General features: G+C 33.5%; 1 protein-coding gene across 2 annotated transcripts in view; it reads left to right on the forward strand.

The window, feature by feature from the left end:
• Window positions 1-21,961, forward strand: part of LOC133175600 (thrombospondin type-1 domain-containing protein 4-like) — a 61,809-nt gene that overhangs the window by 15,181 nt on the left and 24,667 nt on the right. The window contains exons 3-6 of one of the 2 annotated variants that reach the window (XM_061310714.1): window positions 441-520; window positions 3,222-3,273; window positions 3,694-3,796; window positions 5,269-5,402. In XM_061310714.1, the coding sequence (XP_061166698.1) occupies window positions 441-520; window positions 3,222-3,273; window positions 3,694-3,796; window positions 5,269-5,402 (369 nt within the window). Of the gene's footprint in view, window positions 1-440; window positions 521-3,221; window positions 3,274-3,693; window positions 3,797-5,268; window positions 5,403-20,090; window positions 20,326-21,961 lie in introns of those variants that run through there. The other variant, XM_061310721.1, reaches the window with a different exon arrangement.

The following is a 21,961-nucleotide window of genomic DNA, read 5'->3' on the forward strand; positions in this document are numbered from 1 at the left end:
ATGCCTTCTATAATTTTCTCTCTATATGTAGAGTCTTAATTATATATTTTGGCTATTTGAACACTTTTTTTTATTTTGTTTGTTTGTTTACTTACATGTAGTAAGAAAATTAAATAAAATATACGAAAGAAATATACACCAAGGTTCCAGTAAAATAAAGACTTCTTTGATTATACCCTGTATTGTAGTTTTAAATCATTCCATCAAAAACTTTGTAGATGTTTCTCCTCACAAAAAAGAAAATACTATAAATATTAAATAAACCACAGATTTATTCCTAGAGAGCACATTAGGGAATTGATATATCTCATTGTTTTAGCCACAGTTTTTTTTTTTCTTTTTTTTATCATTCGTGATAACAATATATTTAACTTGTATAATTATTTTTTCACACACGGGGAAATATACTTACATATAACTGGTATTTATACGTTTTTCAGCGCTCTTGGACCGATTGGTCATCGTGCACTGCGTCTTGTGGACCTGGGGTTCAGCATCGATATCTACAGTGCTTACCCAAGTAAGTGTAGGGGTTCAACATCGATATCTACATTGCTTACCCAAGTAAGTGTAGGAGTTAAACATCGATATCTACATTGCTTACCCAAGTAAGTATAGGGGTTCAACTTAGATATATACAGTGCTTACCCAAGTAAGCGTAGGAGTTCAACATAGATATCTAAAGTGCTTAACCAAGTAAGTGTAGGGGTTCAACTAGATATCTACAGTGCTTACACAAGTAAGTGTAGGCGTTCAACATATAGATATCTACAGTGCTTACCCAAGTAAGCGGAGGGGTTCAAAAAAATATCTACAGTGCTTACCCAAGTAAGCGCACATGTAGGGGTTCAACATAGATATCTGCAGTGCTTACTCAAGTAAGTGTAGGGATTCAACATAGATCATGCCGGTATATACTCTGCTTACCCATGTACATGTAAGTATAGGGTTCAACATCGATATCTACTGTACTTACCAAAGTGAGTTTAGTGGTCTACAGTACTGACCTAAGTGAGTTTAATGGTTCAACATTGATATAATACCTTACCAAAATAAGTGCACGGTTCAACATTGATATCTTACCCAGGTAAATGTAGAATTCAGCATCAATATATACATGCACAGCAGTGACGGATCCAGGATTGTTGAAAGGGGCGCAACCAGTGGGGGTCGGGTGGGGCCCGGAGGGGGAGCTCCCGAAAGCTCTCGGGTCTTAGGAGTTTTGTGGATTTTTTTTTTTACTTATTCTAGCTATATTCTAGGTTTAATTAATGCAATATCCTACACTCAGAAAAAATCGATCTATTAACACAAAAGGGGGGCCCTGCCCCCTCCCCTCTAAATCCGCCAATACGCAGTGCTTGTCCAAGTAAATATAGGCTTCATCGCCGATATTTACAAATGTTTAGTGCTTTTCAAAGAAGGTGTATTGTTTCAACATCGAACAATATTTAACAGAAATTTTTAAAAAAAATTATAACGTTACATTTACAAACTCTTTCAAATACACTATGTACCATTTGCCCTATAGAGAATATGCATTGTTCTGGTTTTGCAGTGCTATTCAAAATGGTTTAATTTGCTTCACCGATATTTTGATCGTTTATTTTGCTATATCAAGAAATTGTTTGGAACACATCATTCCTTTGCTCTGTGGACCCATAGCAAAGGAAAATCATAGACATGTTTTTGAAGATAGGGGGTGGCACCAGTAAAAGGAAGGAAGATTTTTAATGCAAACTTTTACGATCACAGCAGCTCAAACTGGAAGTTAAACGCAGGACTTACATTGTACGAATGTCATATTCTTTTCTTTTTTTTTAAACTTTTTATAAAGTTCAGCATAAATTTATTAGAAAATACTTAAGGTCAGACGATACGTTCCTCAAATATCTGTTTTGTATACCTTTGTATTGTATGGAAAATATTGAAAATTTAAATTACTTTCTGATATCTAAACTGGTTTCTAATTGTCTTTAAAAAATTGAAACACTAAATAATGTGATATTGGCAAATTAAGTTTTTTCCAAAAGGATTTTATAGGAAACAACATCCTCTGGTATCTTGCACAAATGCCTGGTAAGGTACCTCAATTTTTCGCGAGTAAACATATCAAAGTAGCAATACTTCAATGACAAAATCTTAGAAAAAATTATATATTATTGAGGAACGTATCGTCTGTCCTTAAAAGGAAGTTTTTTTGGACGATTTTTAGTGTCTCTCTGGTATTATATTTTCCTCATACATCTACAGTTACGTAACAATTACAAATTGTCTGTTTTTCTGCATAAGTAATAAGGTTTTCTTATGTGTAAAATTTTAAGCAAATATCCATGTCATATGTTTATCTTTAGCTGACCTATATTTCAAATGAATGAAGCATTCCAGTTGTATATAGCGTATAGATATCGCGCCTTGGGTAAGTTCAAGTAAAGAAAGGCCAAAAATACTAATCAAATGCAAATTGGGCGTTTTATCATTTGTTATTTGATAGAACGAGATTAATTGAAATGCCGCGCGAAGGCCCATTCTTTGGAAAACGACCATCATTCGTCAAGAAGAGCAGTTATCGATCTTATAGTGGGAAACCGAATTATTTTCCATTCATAAAAATTCCAATATATTGTTAGCAAAGTTCAGGACCTCGGGTAAAATTTAATAAGCCAACAAGAAACAAAACATATTGATTTTTGTTTTTAATTTTACCTTGTTAGACCAAAGGTCAGGGAAACTAGAGTGAGGTGAAGCACAAAGCAGGTTGCCTTATGTTTGGGGGCGTTTTGTTATTCAGCGTCTATAATTTTATGCATTTTTAGTGATTGTACGAGTGAAAAATGGAAAGGCCACAATTTCGTTTATAAATTCTTAATTGTTGAAATTCGTTTGTTAATTCTGAAATTTCGATCAAACCATATGAATTCATTATGTGATTTGTTTTTGAGCTTTATTTTCCTACTTCGTATTAAAAGAAATAAATGAAGAAAAGGAAACACTATTTATATTATTACAACAAAGATTGAGTATGCAAAGAAAGTTCACAAGAATTCATTTTTTTTTCGGATTTTTAACATTTATTAACGTCTTTTAAAAAGGCATAATCCATGCAGCGTGAAACTCTTTGGCCATAATTTTGTTTTTTAAAAAAAATCTAACCTTTTCATAATTTATCTGTGACAAGATTACGTCAAAAGAAGCATTAATTGATTAATTGATTTTTTCAGTGCCTTCAATTGTTATGGAAATCAAAAGCAGTATAAAGCTTGTAATGTAAAAGTAAGTACATTCATCTGAAAAAATCAAGAAACTTTTTTTTTTTTGTGATATATATAAGAAATATTAGAATGTAGAAATCAGCAGTGTTTTAAACCAATAATAGAAGGGTTTTTTTTTGCACCCTTGTAAGTTTTCTGATTAAACAAAAAATATAGACCCCTCTCTAGATACAATTTACAATCACCCCCCAGGTGCTAGGACCTGGGGTGTGAAGAAAAAAAATCAAAATTAGCAAAATCTAATAATTTTGGCAGGGGGTGGGGGTCATATTGGCAACTCGTTTGAAGAATGTAAACGTAATAAACAGTATAAAAAATATCATAAAGAAGGGTTGGAGGGGGCAGGGGACTGTTCTCATTTAATCCATTTAAGTCCTAATACTTGAAGTTTGTTCTGCATAACCTTACTAGTATTTCATAGGTGTGTGAAGGGAAGGGACACGATTATAGACAAACTGAATGCAGAAAGCACAACTCCAGAAAATACAGAGGCAGATTCTTCCAGTGGGAAAAACATATAGATCGTAAGTGTACAAATCATATTTGTGTCAAATAACCTTGAAGGTAATTTTATTTATGAATATATGTATGAATATTTTTGGAATAAAATTGTGCGCTTTGCAGAGATTCCAGCACATATACACATGTACCTACACCCTTTAGTGAGGATGCATTTCAGAAAATAAACATTTATATGTGTTTTATTAACTTCATATATTTTTTTATTCAAACTAATCCTGAAAGACAATCAAAAAGTTTATCTTTTTTCGTAACACTATATTGCATCGGGCATGAAGTTCAGGAAATATGAAAATATTTCCCGGGAAAATGAAAATGGAGGGAAAGGATCGCAACAGAGGATAGCGATTTGATTTCTGAATTTACAGCTGTTGGTTTGTGTGCTCGGAGAATTACTGACGTTACACACACAATGAAAGACTTATACACTTCATGTATAATGTACATGTATTCTAGTTAGATAGAGACAGCACTATAAAAGACGAGGATGGGCTATGCCTTTGCATTTCTCTATGGAGAATAACACGACATGATGAATGATTTTCAGAAATTGATAAATGACCAATGACCACGTAGTTATAGTGCTAATAATTTTAAATAACTGATTTGATTATTATGATCAGTGTTTCTTGATAAAGTAACCACTCAGGGTGCAGAAGGAAGGACAACTGTTCTAACCTTCAACTTCTTATTTCATAATTCGCTGAATTTTTTAGATACAGCATAATTATATTTAATGAAGAAGAAAAATATATGTTTAACAAACTTAGATATTTCAAATGATGTATGAAAAGTGTTGAAATACTAGGTTAACTATCTTTTTAAAAAAATTATGAAATAAATAATTATACACAGGGCTTCTGTAGATATTTTATATGAGGGGGGTTACTTCTGATAACTTAATTAGTGCACGTGTCAGCTGAACCAAAAAAAAAATTTTGAAGACCTATTTTTAATTACTGGATCTAAGCTTATTAGGTGATGTACACTCTAGAAGCAAACCCAAGTCAGGCAATCATCATAGTATTCAATATTCATATTTTAATGACGTATGTAGAACAAAAAATCTTACCCATGGATGCAATTGTGCATATAGTAGATGATATGTACATGTATGGAAATATGGACCCATGTTTAAATGATTTATTTAAATGATCATTTAAAATCTTAAATATTTCAAAATTAGTTCTTAAACTAAATGCTATAATTTAGTAATTCTCAAAAACATCAAAAAGTAAGGCATAGTACAGATAACTACATATAGGAGATCTTTACAAAATGAACACCTTGATATATAAATGACCCTTAAATTTGCAAAATTTTCTCCCAAAATTGTTCTGTAGGGAGGCTGATCTTCACTCCACCCCCACCCCAAGAAGACAGCGCAGAGTGAATCTGTTATAATTTCACTACGCAGAAAAATTCACAGTGTTTTTTTTTAAAGAATGTATAATTTGATTGTTATTGAATTTTCCAGCCTCTCGTCAGTGCTCATTGACATGCAGAGCTGTGTACTATGGGTTTTACGCTACGTTTAGTGGACAAGTCAGGGACGGGGTACCTTGTGATGATAAGTCAACAGAAAGAGTGTGCATACAAGGAAGATGCATTGTGAGTACATGTATATCCTTACAGAATGCAATTTTTTCAACAATAAAAAATTTTTCAGAGTGAATGATGACATCTTTTCTGTCGAGTTTTAATCTTACCAGGTTCTCAGTAATTCTTCCAAGAATAACAAAAATTGATACTATAAATATTTTAATATACCTGTAGCATTAAAAAAGATATTTATTTTGAATTCAGAATTTTAGGTATATATTTTTTTCTGAACATGCATAAATATCTACCAAAGAGAAATTACAACATTTTCCTCCTCAGGCAACATGGAATTTAACTATTCAAAATATTGTAAAATATTCAACTCATATGTATGTCATGCAAAAAGAAGTTTAAATATGTAGGGAGGTATCAAAATGGACTGAAATACTACAGTGGCCCATCCTAAATATATATATATTAGCAAATGCACTAGATGCTGATGAATTGTAAAGGGAATTTAAAGGGAAAACTGGGGAGGAGATGGTTGAGTTGTTGTTGTTGTTATTGGTGGTGGAATGGGGGTGGGGAATAAGAAAAATAAATATTTGTGTGTCTACATATAAAGCAAATAACAGTGCAGGACTATTATACATGTTATGTATATGTCCCAGTATATTTCAATTGACTGACACTTCAATAACACCATTTTAATCATAAAAGGCCATTTAGACTTCAAAATTCGGTTTCCAAGGATAAACATGCTTCCTAATCCCATAATGTAAAATGAACTCTCTCTATATACATAAACCTGATTTGACACAGTAGGTAAGAAGTGTATTACTTCATTGTTTACAAACAATTTATAAATGGCAGTGGACTTGTCAATAATGGTGTCTGCATGTCTGGCCATTGACACGGTATATGTAATGGACATTTACCGACCAGTCTGACAAAGCTGATATGACAATTAATGACCTGTAGATTTATTTCTAACTCTGAGAGTTTAGATTGTAGTCCTTTATTTAATGGAGAGTAGAGGCGATAAATGCCAGCTTCAGGTTTCATTTAGAATTTTACATGTTTAGGCCAAGCAAAGATTCTGTGTTTTAACTGTTAGGATCACATGGCCAGCTTCTATAAGTACAACTGTACTGTGAAATGAATACAAAGCTTTACCTTTTACATTTATGTGTAGTAAGGAACTGGTCCATGTTCAAGGAGCATTTGAAAACTTTGGAACATTATTTGATAAAATCATTTAAATGTTGGCCATATATCACAAGAATTGTTTTTTTTTTTTTTTTCTTCAATATCTTTGAAAGGATAAAGAAAATATATATGTGTTTTGACAATCACTTAGTTTTTTAATGCTATAAATGACTGTTAAAAATCATATGGCTCATTAATTTCTAATACATTGTATCCAGTTTGCAGATTATCTTACTTGACGCATACATGACCTGAACTAAGGTCATTTTTTCAAGGTCACCAGGTTTAGAAGTGGTAAGTTTTTTTTTCCAAGCTAGCCGTTGATTTTAATTTTGGTTAATGTACAGGCTTATACTTGACATAAAGGTTAAAGATATGACCGAAGGGAGAATGTTGACCTTGAGTCAAGTTCATTTTTTCAAGGTCACAGGTTTCACATAAGTGTAAAGTTTTGTCCATGCAATGCCACAGTTTTTGGGGAATGTAGAAGTTCATACTTCATGCACTATTTATAACCAGAAAAAGTATATATATATATATATATATATATATATATATATATATATATATATATATATATATATATATATATATATATATATATATATATATATATATATATATATATATATATATATATATATATATAGTCCAAATCATGGTCATTATGTGGAAATATTTGGTTAAGACAAATTAGTAAGAGATTTAATTATTGCATGCATTTTTTACCAGCTCTGATTTTAGGAGGCCATGCCATGAATCATCAAGCTTACTCAGTGTAATTGATGGAAACTATCAAATTGAAAACTTTTCATATATGTGAAAGTTTTGCACTATGAACACTTTTTACAACCAATAAGAGATAAAAGAAAACAGTAGGTTAAAATTGTCAGTTTCCATCTGAAGCTTGATGATTCGTGACATATGGCCTCATAACCAATGTATGCTACTGAAAAGGGGGGGGGGGGGGTATTTGGAAGTTTTAGCTGGCCCAATGGTTTACTTGTTTCTATACACTCTTTGAGGTGGTCACTTTCTCAAATTTATCTAATTTTATTACCGGTACATGGTCTACATTATTATTTCAACTTTTCATCCAGAGATTGCATGAGTGTGCCAACTAAACATTATATGTTTTTCATGTGCAAATTAAAGTTCTGTTTAATTTTAACTTTTTTTTAATATTGTTGATAGTTACATCGTGAAAGGGAAGTGCCTTTTTTTAACAAACTTTTTAGCTCTTCTGAGCCAAAGGCTCAAAGAGCTAATGCTATGGCCATTTGTGCGGTGTGCGGTGTGCGTAAACTTTTTAGAATATGGGCCATAACTCAAGAACCCCTTGGCCAATTATTGTCAAATTTGTCACAGGGTATCCTTGGCCCAAGGGCTCCCTTTTATACTAAAACTGGGGTTGTGACCCTTTAACAAGGGGAGATAATTAGGAAAATAGAAACAAAAGTACTGGTTGCTAAAAAATCTTCTTCTCAAGAACCACTGGGCAGATTATCACCAAACTTACACAAAAGGATGAGGATATGTTGTAGATTAAAATTTGCACGGGGATTTACCCTGGGGCAAAGGGCGTGGTCTCAAGGTCACTTCAAAGTTGACCAAAAATTACATTTTATTAAAATGTTGATATTTTGCTCACTATAAGGACTAGGATCATCAAATCTTGTCAGTTGGTGCATCTAAGGACCTCATATCATGTTGACTCAAAAGTAGGTCACAGTGACCTACTTTTTAAATTTTGCGGCCATTCTTTTTCAAAATGATTTAGAGGCATATTTTGAACAATTTAAGGCCTATGATCATCAAACTTTGTCAGTTGATGCATCTTGGGTCCTCAAAGTACGTCAACTAAAAAGTAGGTCACCTTGACCTACTTTTTGAATTTTATGGCTAATCTTTTTTAAAACAATTAAGGTCATTAATTCGAATACGGGGAGGCTTAGAATCATTAAATCTTGTAAGATGATGCATCTTGGGGCCATAAAACATATTTATTAAAAAGTAGGTCACAGTGACCTACTTTTTGAACTTTGCAGGCATTCGATTTCAAAGCGTTTTAGAGGCATAATTTGGACATTTTAAGTCCTATGATCATAAAACTTTGTAAGTTGATGCATCTTGGGTCCTCAAAAAAGGTCAACTGAAAAGTAGGTCACCGTGACCTACTTTTCAATTTATATGACTATAATTGAATATTTCAGGTACTAATTGGCTTAGAATCATCAAACTTTGTCAGTTGATGCATCTTGGGTCTTCGGAGCAGGTCGACTAAAAAGTAGGTCACAGTGACCTACTTTTGAAAATTTATGGCGATAATTAAATATTTGTCAGTTGATGCATCTTGGGTCTTCAGAGTAGATCGACTAAAAAGTAGGTCACCGTGACCTACTTTTGAAAATTTATGGCTTTAATCAAATATTTCGGGTACTAATTGGCTTAGAATCATCAAACTTTGTCAGTTGATGCATCTTGGGTCTTCAGAGTAGATCGACTAAAAAGTAGGTCACCGTGACCTACTTTTGAAAATTTATGGCTTTAATCAAATATTTCGGGTACTAATTGGCTTAGAATCATCAAACTTTGTCAGTTGATGCGTCTTGGGTCCTCGGAGTACAACAACTGAAAAGTAGGTCACGGTGACCTACTTTTGAAATTTTATGGCTGTATTTAATATTTTCAGGAATTATTTGGCTTAGAATCGTCAAAATTTGTCAGTTGATGCATCTTTGGTCCTCGGAGTAGGTTGACTGAAAAGTAGGTCACTGTGACCTACTTTTGAAAATTTATGGCTGTAATTAAATATTTTGGGTACTTATGGGCTAGAATCATCAAACTTTGTCAGTCGATGTATCTTTGGTCCTCGGAGTACAGCAACTGAAAAGTAGGTCACGGTGACCTACTTTTGAAAATTTATGGCTTTAATTAAATATTTTGGGTACTAATTGGCTTAGAATCATCAAACTTTGTCAGTTGATGCACTTGGGTCCTTGGAGTAAAACAATTGAAAAGTAGGTCACTTTGACCTACTTATAAAATTTTATGATTATAATTTTAAAAAATATTTTAGGTATTAATTGGCTTAGAATCATCAAACTTAGTTGATGGGTCCTCAGAGAATGACAAGTGATAAGTAGGTCACCATGACCAACTCTCAGGTACTAATTGGCTTAGAATCATCTTGGGTTCTCAGAGTGTGAATTGGAATTTCAAGGGTTTATGTAAATATACAGGATACTTCGAGGCTTCAAATAGAAGTGATAGGTTGTACAGTTTATCAGAAGAGCGATTCAAGGCCCATGGGCCTCTTGTTTTTTCTTATGGTTCATCTTCAATAATCACCTTCAAATCTTATTAAGATTATACAGCACTGAAATTGTATAGTTAAATCAAGTATATAATTCTGTCTTTTCTGAACTGACAAATCCATACAAGTGCTTTAAACACATTTATTATACCTAATTGAAAAAAAGATGCTATCTTAGCAAGATAGCTTTGAATAACCAGTGAAGTAGAAAATGTGCTAATCCTTCAACAAAACATATTTTTACAAATTAATTTTGTTGCTTTCTCTTCACATCATAGTGATGTTAGTTAAATTGGACAAAAAGTATGAGAGAGAGCTGTTAGCTTTGGCTATAGAAATGAGAGAGAGAAAGAAGGAGGAGAAAGAGAGGAGAGAGAGCTGTAACTTTGGCTATAGAAATGAGAGAGAGAAAGAAAGAGGAGAAAGAGAGGAGAGAGAGCTGTTAACTTTGGCTATAGAAATGAGAGAGAGAAAGAAAGAGGAGAAAGAGAGGAGAGAGAGCTGTTAGCTTTGGCTATAGAAATGAGAGAGAGAAAGAAAGAGGAGAAAGAGAGAGAGAGAGAGAGCTGTTAGCTTTGGCTATAGAAATGAGGGAGAGAAAGAAGGAGGAGAAAGAGAGGAGAGAGAGCTGTTAACTTTGGCTATAGAAATGAGGGAGAGAAAGAAAGAGGAGAAAGAGAGGAGAGGGAGCTGTTAGCTTTGGCTATAGAAATGAGAGAGAGAAAGAGGAGAAAGAGAGGAGAGAGAGTTGTTAGCTTTGGTTATAGAAATGAGAGAGAGAAAGAAAGAGGAGAAAAAGAGGAGAGAGAGCTGTTAACTTTGGCTATAGAAATGAGAGAGAGAAAGAGGAGAAAGAGAGGAGAGAGAGCTGTTAGCTTTGGCTATAGAAATGAGAGAGAGAAAGAAAGAGGAGAAAAAGAGGAGAGAGAGCTGTTAACTTTGGCTATAGAAATGAGAGAGAGAAAGAGAGGAGAGAGAGCTGTTAGCTTTGGCTATAGAAATGAGGGAGAGAAAGAAGGGGGAGAAAGAGAGGAGAGAGAGCTGTTAACTTTGGCTATAGAAATGAGGGAGAGAAAGAAAGAGGAGAAAGAGAGGAGAGAGAGCTATTAGCTTTGGCTATAGAAATGAGAGAGAGAAAGAAAGAGGAGAAAGAGAGGAGAGAGAGCTGTTAGCTTTGGTGATAGAAATGAAAGAGAGAGAGAAAGAGGAGAAAGAGAGGAGAGAGAGCTGTTAGCTTTGGCTATAGAAATGAGAGAGAGAAAGAAAGAGAGGAGAGAGCTGTTAGCTTTGGCTATAGAAATGAGAGAGAGAAAGAAAGAGGAGAAAGAGAGGAGAGAGAGCTGTTAGCTTTGGCTATAGAAATGAGAGAGAGAAAGAAAGAGAGGAGAGAGAGCTGTTAACTTTGGCTATAGAAATGAGAGAGAGAAAGAGGAGAAAGAGAGGAGAGAGAGCTATTAGCTTTGGCTATAGAAATGAGAGAGAGAAAGAAAGAGGAGAAAGAGAGGAGAGAGAGCTGTTAGCTTTGGTTATAGAAATGAGAGAGAGAAAGAAAGAGGAGAAAAAGAGGAGAGAGAGCTGTTAGCTTTGGCTATAGAAATGAGAGAGAGAAAGAAAGAGAGGAGAGAGAGCTGTTAACTTTGGCTATAGAAATGAGAGAGAGAAAGAGGAGAAAGAGAGGAGAGAGAGCTGTTAGCTTTGGCTATAGAAATGAGAGAGAGAAAGAGGAGAAAGAGAGGAGAGAGAGCTGTTAGCTTTGGCTATAGAAATGAGAGAGAGAAAGAAAGAGAGGAGAGAGAGCTGTTAGCTTTGGCTATAGAAATGAGAGAGAGAAAGAAAGAGAGGAGAGAGAGCTGTTAGCTTTGGCTATAGAAATGAGAGAGAGAAAGAAAGAGAGGAGAGAGAGCTGTTAACTTTGGTTATAGAAATGAGAGAGAGAAAGAAAGAGGAGAAAGAGAGGAGAGAGAGCTGTTAACTTTGGTTATAGAAATGAGAGAGAGAAAGAAAGAGGAGAAAGAGAGGAGAGAGAGCTATTAGCTTTGGCTATAGAAATGAGAGAGAGAAAGAAAGAGAGGAGAGAGAGCTGTTAGCTTTGGCTATAGAAATGAGAGAGAGAAAGAAAGAGGAGAAAGAGAGGAGAGGGAGCTGTTAGCTTTGGCTATAGAAATGAGAGAGAGAAAGAAAGAGGAGAAAGAGAGGAGAGAGAGCTGTTAACTTTGGCTATAGAAATGAGAGAGAGAAAGAAGGAGGAGAAAGAGAGGAGAGAGAGCTATTAGCTTTGGCTATAGAAATGAGAGAGAGAAAGAGGAGAAAGAGAGGAGAGAGAGCTATTAGCTTTGGCTATAGAAATGAGAGAGAGAAAGAGGAGAAAGAGAGGAGAGAGAGCTGTTAGCTTTGGCTATAGAAATGAGAGAGAGAAAGAAAGAGAGGAGAGAGAGCTATTAGCTTTGGCTATAGAAATGAGGGAGAGAAAGGAGGAGAAAGAGAGGAGAGAGAGCTGTTAACTTTGGCTATAGAAATGAGAGAGAGAAAGAAAGAGAGGAGAGAGAGCTGTTAACTTTGGCTATAGAAATGAGAGAGAGAAAGAAGGAGGAGAAAGAGAGGAGAGAGAGCTGTTAGCTTTGGCTATAGAAATGAGAGAGAGAAAGAAAGAGAGGAGAGAGAGCTGTTAACTTTGGCTATAGAAATGAGAGAGAGAAAGAAGGAGGAGAAAGAGAGGAGAGAGAGCTATTAGCTTTGGCTATAGAAATGAGAGAGAGAAAGAGGAGAAAGAGAGGAGAGAGAGCTGTTAGCTTTGGCTATAGAAATGAGAGAGAGAAAGAAAGAGGAGAAAGAGAGGAGAGAGAGCTGTTAGCTTTGGCTATAGAAATGAGAGAGAGAAAGAGGAGAAAGAGAGGAGAGAGAGCTATTAGCTTTGGCTATAGAAATGAGAGAGAGAAAGAAAGAGGAGAAAGAGAGGAGAGAGAGCTGTTAGCTTTGGCTATAGAAATGAGGGAGAGAAAGAAGGAGGAGAAAGAGAGGAGAGAGAGCTGTTAACTTTGGCTATAGAAATGAGAGAGAGAAAGAAAGAGGAGAAAGAGAGGAGAGAGAGCTGTTAGCTTTGGCTATAGAAATGAGAGAGAGAAAGAGGAGAAAGAGAGGAGAGAGAGCTGTTAGCTTTGGCTATAGAAATGAGAGAGAGAAAGAAAGAGAGGAGAGAGAGCTATTAGCTTTGGCTATAGAAATGAGGGAGAGAAAGAAGGAGGAGAAAGAGAGGAGAGAGAGCTGTTAACTTTGGCTATAGAAATGAGAGAGAGAAAGAAAGAGAGGAGAGAGAGCTGTTAACTTTGGCTATAGAAATGAGGGAGAGAAAGAAGGAGGAGAAAGAGAGGAGAGAGAGCTGTTAGCTTTGGCTATAGAAATGAGAGAGAGAAAGAAAGAGAGGAGAGAGAGCTGTTAACTTTGGCTATAGAAATGAGAGAGAGAAAGAAGGAGGAGAAAGAGAGGAGAGAGAGCTATTAGCTTTGGCTATAGAAATGAGAGAAAGAAAGAGGAGAAAGAGAGGAGAGAGAGCTGTTAGCTTTGGCTATAGAAATGAGAGAGAGAAAGAAAGAGGAGAAAGAGAGGAGAGAGAGCTGTTAGCTTTGGCTATAGAAATGAGAGAGAGAAAGAGGAGAAAGAGAGAGAGAGAGAAAACATTTTTATAATGAAAAAATATATACATGTTTGTAAAATAACAAAGTATATGTAGTTATCATTTTATCAGGTACTACAGGTCAATTAATAAATTACTCATAAGAACCAAAAAGCAAATTTGGCTACCCTTGATGTTGCTATATTTATATAAACCTTGTTTTACGACATGTACTGTAAATGTAGAATATTATGCCTGTGGGTGTGGCTAAATATGCAAGAAGACATTTTTTGTGTAAATTAATCTCCCATGTAACAATTATGTACATATTCCATACAGGACAATTCATCATGCTGGTATCATGGAAATATGTATTGCCCATAAATTATTTCTGTGACTATTTTACTGATGAATAACCTAAGTAAATTTCCATGTTTACAGTAGGATTTTAATGACTCTTCCTCTTTAGCTCACCTGAGCCAAAAGCTGAAAACTTTTCACAATATATCATCTCCTTCTCCAGAAACACTGGGTCAATTTTAACCAAACTTGGCACAGAGTACCCTTTATGTGAAAGCTTGCTGACATAATGTAGATTCAAGTTTGATCAAATGATGACCCCTGGGGGTAAGGGATCAAATTTTTACATGGAAAATATGGGAAATTCTTTCAAAAATCTTCTTTTGAAAAACACAAGGACCATGCAAGCATATTAGTGCAAATTCAAATATGTTTCGAGGTGGGGTGGGGCTTCGATTGGGGATTAAAGTTTTATGTGGGAATTTTTCGGAAAAGATGTTACATTTATGAGTCATCTTTGCAAGAACAGCAGGACAATGATTAGTGAAGTTAATATACAAGCATCTCCAGGTTTGTGATTCAAGTTTGTTGAAAACATGACCCAATGGGAGATAGGATGGGACCACAATAGGGTGTCAAAGTTTTACATATATTGTAATATTTAGAAAAAAATTTAATTACTTCTTGTAAAGAACAGCAGGGTGTTGATTGGTCATATAATTATACAAGGATTTTCAAGTTGTGTAAATGGGAATATACATTAAAACACTCTTATAGTGAATACGCTTATAATGAATTGACATTTTTAAAAAATCTTGTATAGAACAACATGGTCATGATCATTCATATAAATAAGCAAGTATCCTTAGGTAGCTAAGACTCAAATTCGTTCAAATCATGGCTCCTGGGATAGAATGGGGCCATTGTTCTGAAGAACAGCAAGGCTAAAGTTGACTCAGGTGAGCATTGTGGCCCATGAGCCTTTTGTTTTCCTTCGTAGTCTTTTTACCTGACTTCTTTCTCAGCAAATTGAAACAGTTCTTAATTAAGAAAATTAATCAGCCAATTAATACAATTTTTATTCACAGTCATTATTAAAGCATTTCTTGATCTATATAGTAAAAATTTTGACTGAGTACCGGTAGTCACACTTTGAAATTAATTAATGCAGTTGTACTTATTTCCAAAACTTTAAAGATTAATGACTTCCAAATGATTACACCAGAGGTTATAAGAATTGACTTGGATCAGTCTGTATGGGGGTAATTTATTGTGCCAGTTTAAATTATTTGACAAGGTAAGATATTAAACACCAATTACCTGTTAGGTTGTAACAGCTGATGAATTTGAGAGAAAATTTATTCACTCACATATATATTTGTCTGGCCAAAGTCTGAAAGGTTTTCCATGAATTTGATCAGTAAATATTTGGAGAATGCTTTGCCGAATTTGAGAGAAAAACGTGTTGATTTGAAAAAATTGACAAAAAGATTACAAGAACGAAGGGAGGAATCTTGCGAGGTAATAAAAAGGTGAAACCCAGAGTCAAGAGGCAGAATTTGGTCCCATTTGTTGATGCAAGGGATTTTATTTTTGCGGTATTAAACTGCCTCAAAATACCCATGATCCTTTGATCATTATGTAATCTCGCTCAATCAATATTTATTGATGCTACATAATAAAATGGCACCTCAAACCTTGAAAGTCCTATAAATCTTTTTTTCCTTCAAGTGTTTCTTTCCCTAAATGTTTTCCAATAAACGTGTATTTATTATCAGATAACGGCTGATGTGAGAAATATTTGTTACGTACATTCTTTCTCCACCTTTGTTTGTCGGTGATGGTATAGAAATGCTTTGTTTGTGCCCTATCATTGTCTATGCCCTATCATCTGCATCACACCCCACATGTTGTGGGATGTCCAGGGAAGTTTCCTTTGAAATGATACTTAAGTGCCAGGATAAAATTGGCAGTGACTGTATGTTCTTGGAGTATATCTGACTATAATCTGAGTATCAAGAACCTTAAAAAAATGAGCTAACTTCAGACTTTTTAAATTTCAAATTTTCAGTCACTATCATACAGTTTTTGAGTTTATCAGTAATTTGCTGTTAATTGACACATGTAATGGAAATTAACATATTTATCTGTATAAGTATTATTCAAAGCTTCTTAAATGTTTGTTGATACTCTTAAAATTTAAAGAGTCTTTTATTTTGTTTTATTTGTCATTATTTTTCCCCATAGGTAGGAGAGATAATGGTTTTAGCATTAGGTTGTCTGTCTGTCCATCCATTCATCAATTTGACTTATAATCCATCCACCAGTCTGTCTTTGTTGCTGTATCATAAGCTTTTTGTCATGCCCGGGCATACTAGTTACTCTGGAAACTTTAAAATTAATTCAAACTTCAGTTTGTTACTGTACTTGACCTATCATCACCTTGACTCAAGGTCATGTGCCATAGGTGAAGGTCAATGTATTTGGGAAGTGGAAGACATTTGCTTTTTTCAAAAAATCAAAAATATTGAAAAATGAAATCTAAAGCTTGATGTTTGCATTAATTGACTGAGATTTGTATGCAAAGTTGCAAACATCTGTTTGTACCCAAAAAGCACCTGTTGCACACATGCATTCATGTATACCAGAAACATGATACAGGTGCAAAATCTGTGATGTAGCATATAATTTTCTGATTTATACAAGATAAATTTGAAATACTATTAATGACGAGTAAAATTATCAAATTCCTCACCATATGTTGGCATTTTGATTGCAGGAAGACAATGAATTGTACCCTGCGTAGTTTAGGGGAAATCTAAGTACTCCAGAACGCTTAAGCAATGCAGGCCCTGGAGAGGAAAGGAATCAATGAATCAGACACATTTCTCTGGGATATGTTACTTTTGCTTGAAATGAATGAGATTTACCTAAGGTGTTATGTAATCTGTGGACCACACCTGAGTTCATGCAAATTTACATTGCAGATAATTTCTGGAGTTTACATAGCATGAATTATTGGAGACAAATTCAAGAGGCCAATTTTTACTTCAATTGCCTCAGACTTAAACATTCGTTATAGCTGGAAGAAGTCGAAGATGGCATTTAAGAATGTTTTCTTAGCCAGAATGTCACTTGAGTTGATTCATTTCATTATTATTAATTAATGATTTAAAGGTATCCTTGAAGAAGTTTGAAATTCATTGTTCCATAAGATTGATTAGAGTACCCTTTTATGTATCTGTTATTTTAATTACATAAAGTCATTCATTAACCAAAGCTACATTTATTTCTATAGCAATAATTTGCATACAACTTCATGCATATCCAGTAGCTAAAAAGAGAATATGTAAAACTAATGAATTTTGAGTGTAATTAACCCGGTACGTATAACATTTTTTCATACTTTAGTAATTAAGAAAAAGAAATTAATAGATACGTTTTTAAGGGTTGAATCATTTTATTCTGTTTATTTATATGCAGGCATTTGCTCACCAATTGTCTTCATGCAGATCTTGCTTTAGTATTTTATTCAAGTCATTATCTCACTTTGAATTGTGTTTTAAATATTCAACGTAATTATAATGAAATGAATTGATGTATGAAAAATATAATATTTAATTAAGTGGTTGTTTAAGATACAATAAATTTATCCCTCTAATGAAGTATGAATTAAGGATTTTCTTTGTAAAGCAAATGGAAAAGGTCTTTATGACTTGAATGAATTTGAATGTTTTGCATTTTCAATTATTTGTCCAAGTAAGCATTAATTTTGGGCACTTTGAAATTGGAAAAAGTGACAGCTTGTAAAAATGATTATTTAGTTAGTATAATGCATCGTTTTCACCAAAATACATCAGTATATAATAAGAAATGGAAAAAAAAAACTCCTTTGCAAATACTTTTTTCCTTCAAACTTAATAAAAAAAATTTTCATACGATATTCACCAATTTGTTACAAAAAAAAGGTGTAAGTGATTTGTGTAGGAGGAGAAAGCATAGTGAGCATTTTTTGATGAAGAGAGCATGGGAACTCATTGGATGAATATTGAAGTTATAAAATAATGTCTTTGAGTCATAGATTTTGTCAGTATCACCAGAAAGCTTTTTTTCTTGTTTCCATCTGACCCAGGGTTTCTGGTCTTTGTCTTGTTGTGCAACAATGGAAGCATGTTGCAGATTTTTGCAATTCTTCACATTTCACTTCAACAAGGCAGTGATGACATCCAGAGCTTGTTGTAAGTTCCTGTGATAAATATAAACGGCTGGTTAATATATAGACTCCACGTTTATTTACAAGATTTTAGCATTATTTAGCGATGAGAACCATTAATCTTGGAGGTAGATATTTGGAATTTGACACAAGAAAATATTTTCATTTGATACGGAACTATGCCATGAAAATATTTGTGAATTTTGTCAACAACAGAAACTATTAGCAAATCAGATGCAATTGAAAATGCAGAACATTTGTATTTTGTAGGAATCTGATATGTTTATAATTTAACTAAAGCAATAAAATTTAAATGACGTTTTGTGTTAACAAAATGGTACAAACATGAGCTGCAGTTTGATTTCCAGATAAAAAAGTCTTTGACTCAGAACTTAATTGGAATATATTTACCATAAACAATTACACAGTTTGAAATCCTTAAGTTTATGAAATACCGTATAAGTGGAAATTTTAGTGAGACACAGATTTAGCGATTTGTCCTTAAAAATTGGTATTTTATTTTTAGCAAGAATTGATTTTAGCTTTTTTTAAAATGCTCACTAAAGAAGCTATTACAAATAAAACGCAATTAATTTTTAGCAATATTCAATTTTAGCGATCTCAGCACCCTCACTAATAATTCTAAAATTAAATCCTCGCTAAAAATTGTGATTATACGTACTCTGGACACTGATGAGGCAAAAAAGCTAGAGGTACGTTGCATATACTTTGATATATATATGCCTAGGATCCTGATATTGTCAATTCTTGTGGTATTTTAACCATTGGAACTGTAAATATTAACTGTGTAGAATTAGAGTCATTATAAGTGAACTGCATTCACTTTGTGGCAAATTTAGAAGAAAATATCCTTTATTTAATGTCTAAACTTTATAGTTAAGAAACAAATAAAAAATAAATTGAAAAATTTAAGGTTCGATGATCATCATCTGTCTGTCCACACATATAAAATTTTGCTTTCAGGCGAATGATTTTTTGAAAGAAATGGAATTTATGATTAAAATGCACATGATTTCAGCATACCTTGTGGGGCAAAATTGGACAGAAATGACTTTTTAACTTGACAATTTTTTAAAGGAATGTAATTTTCCCAGTTAGAGTTACCTCTCTTATTAAAAGATAGATGAACCTTAACACATCAAGTTCTATGCATTCTTTGCCAATTTGATGCAAAAGAACTTGTAGATTATATTTGCATGCACAGGTACCCTCAACTTGGTAGGAAAAAGACAAAATTCTCAAAAGAGAAGAATCGATGAATGTGCGATATATTAGAATAAATAATGCTTAAATTAATTTAACTAAATTAATTTTATTTACTCTCTTATGCTTTTGCAATGTGAAAAATCTTAGGTTGATGCTTTGGCAATAGTATTTTTCATTTTAAGCATGTCTGCAGCCATTTAAATGCTCTATCTCCTTAACAATGAATCAATTAAAATGTACTTTTAAACATGCAGTCATTTGATATACAGCAATTTTTAAAACTGTAAAAGGAATTAAATCCAACAAATACATGAAGATGGTGTCCTTTTACAGAATAATTATTCAGAAATTTGTTATTCAGGGGGTTGTTTTCAAGTTTATTACATTTTTTTCTTTCTTTTTTTTTTCACTTTACTAAGTAAAGCTAGAGGAAGATAAATGGATTTGGAGTGTAGTGACCTGGCATCTTAAGTCAGTAACGACAAAGAAATACTCATCTCAGACAACTCGGAACATGTAACGTTATATCCTAAATGTCTTCCCTGAACACACCTTCACTTAAGACAAGGCATGGTACCAAAAAAAAAACTGACACAGGGCAACGTTAAAATTACTCTTACTTTAACTGGAGAGGGGGGAAGAAATATCAAGAAAAATGCAGTGCACAATCACAATGCAATTGCCTTTTTTTATCAATGGTCTACCTGTGTTGAAAACGTAGAGAAGGCTAGCTCTTTAAGAAATTGTTGTTATCAACATTGGCCAACCTCCCTCACATATAAGGTCTGTCAATACTTGTTAAACCGACAGTGGTATTTTGGCAGTTGTGCTGGAGTGTTGGAAGTTTTTTTTTTTTTTTGATATTTAATTCCAATTTTTTCAGTCCTAGCTTCCATTCATTGTGACAATTGAGGAAATGCTGTGGCTTTCTTGTAATTGTTTTTAAAAATATACTTTTATTATCTTTTTCCACCAAATTGTTCTGGTGTGAAGACAGTTATATAATTATGTCAGGGTTGTAGAGGAGGACCTAACAAGTTCCTAGCAAATCTTTTTGCATCCATTGTGCAGAAGAATGGATTTTACATGTTATCTAACAGTTCTTTTTATTTTCCTGGTGAGTATGACAAATTGAATGTTCTTATATGTTTAACACTATTAAAAATAATGAAATTTTGTTTCATAGAAAGAATTTTGATGTTCTGAAGTTTTTATAAGTTTAAGGAATTTATGAATCATATGAATTATAATGAAATTTAGTCTTAATGTAGAATTGGGGTGACAAATTATTCACATCAGCATGTTATAAGCAGAGAAATATTTTTTATTAAAGAGTGCATGACTATGTCACAGGTTTCATTTGTTTCAGGGTAATTACAAAGGAGTCCTGTGATGAATTGTGTTGCTTGACCCCAAACTCATAAAATTTGTTCCTTTTTTTTTCTTTGAAATATTTTTGTGTATGCTATCATTGAAGTAATCTTTCATTCCTCTGTGTTGTACCAACTACGTGCCTACACATGTAAAGAAAATGCTGCTTAAAATTCTTTAATTTTCATTTTTTTTGTAATGGAACTGTTTTTTTTTTTTTCACTTAATTTCTGTACGAAACAACACAATCTGACAGAGATGCAGAATTTAAAATATAAGGGAAAGGAAGATCACTATAGTAGCATTACAGTATAGTACATGCGTATTAAAAATAATATGAAATTTTACGGAGTGGGTATCTTTGTAAGTCCTAAAATTATGCATTGAATATAGTGAATTTTGAAAAAAATAAGGATATGGTGTAATAAATGGATTCAAATTACATTAAAAATAATATTTAATAAATATAAGCATAAATTATGCTCATACACATTCCTAGATATACGTGTTAGAAAAAGAATAATTATAAATTGATTTAGTTATTAATGCAAGGCTAAATGTGCAATGTGTTTGCTTGCGTGTGCTTGTCATCAATGATTATCTTAATCATCCCACCTTAGTCTGATTGTCTGTCTGTTCTCACATGGTTTACTTACATCCAATCAGCATTCCACAGCCCCCCCCCCCCCCCCAAGTCCTTTCAATTCTTCGATCCTTTCCTACAATATACCCCATCTAAAGATGTCATACTGTCATCTTTTGAACCAATTAACAGTTTGTGGTTTGTTATCATGTAATTTTAGTGCTTTTAACAGTCTGTAGCCTGTAAGAGGATCAATTTTAACTCGGCTTTTGTTCTTCTCGTGTCATAGAGGTTATCTCGGATTTTCATCTCTCTCTCTTGGTGATTTCACTTTATTCAATTTTCTGTGTTGTTAAAAGACCACACAGGTAATGGATGATAAGTTAATCACAAGACAAAAAAAAGACAAAAATGTAACACTACTCAAATTTGATATATTATATATTTTTTTTTATCCAGAGTTCTAGCTTTATGTAAAATAATCATAGAAAATATTTTTTTTGTTTTAACAAATGTACCTAATTTTACAAAAAAACTTGTTTGAAATTTGAATGCCAGTATAAAAAAGAGGGGGGTTTCCTATGGTAAATGTGTCTGAATTGATGCATTAAAGCCCCCATCATTGACTTAATGCACAATTACCTCGAGACCAAAGTTTGACTTCTTAACTTAATCCTGTAGTTTGTGGACAAATCCATCTTTAACAGAGTAACTTGTAATTATCTTTTTAAAAGGAATAATGAAGAATCCTTAAAAATTATGAGGTTCTCTAAATTGACTCCCATTAAGTGGTTTCTTC

This window comes from Saccostrea echinata, unplaced genomic scaffold (assembly GCF_033153115.1).
Source record: "Saccostrea echinata isolate AGI-Se365-2 ecotype Australia unplaced genomic scaffold, CSIRO_AGI_Sech_v1 ptg000002l, whole genome shotgun sequence".
NCBI lineage: Eukaryota > Metazoa > Mollusca > Bivalvia > Ostreida > Ostreidae > Saccostrea > Saccostrea echinata.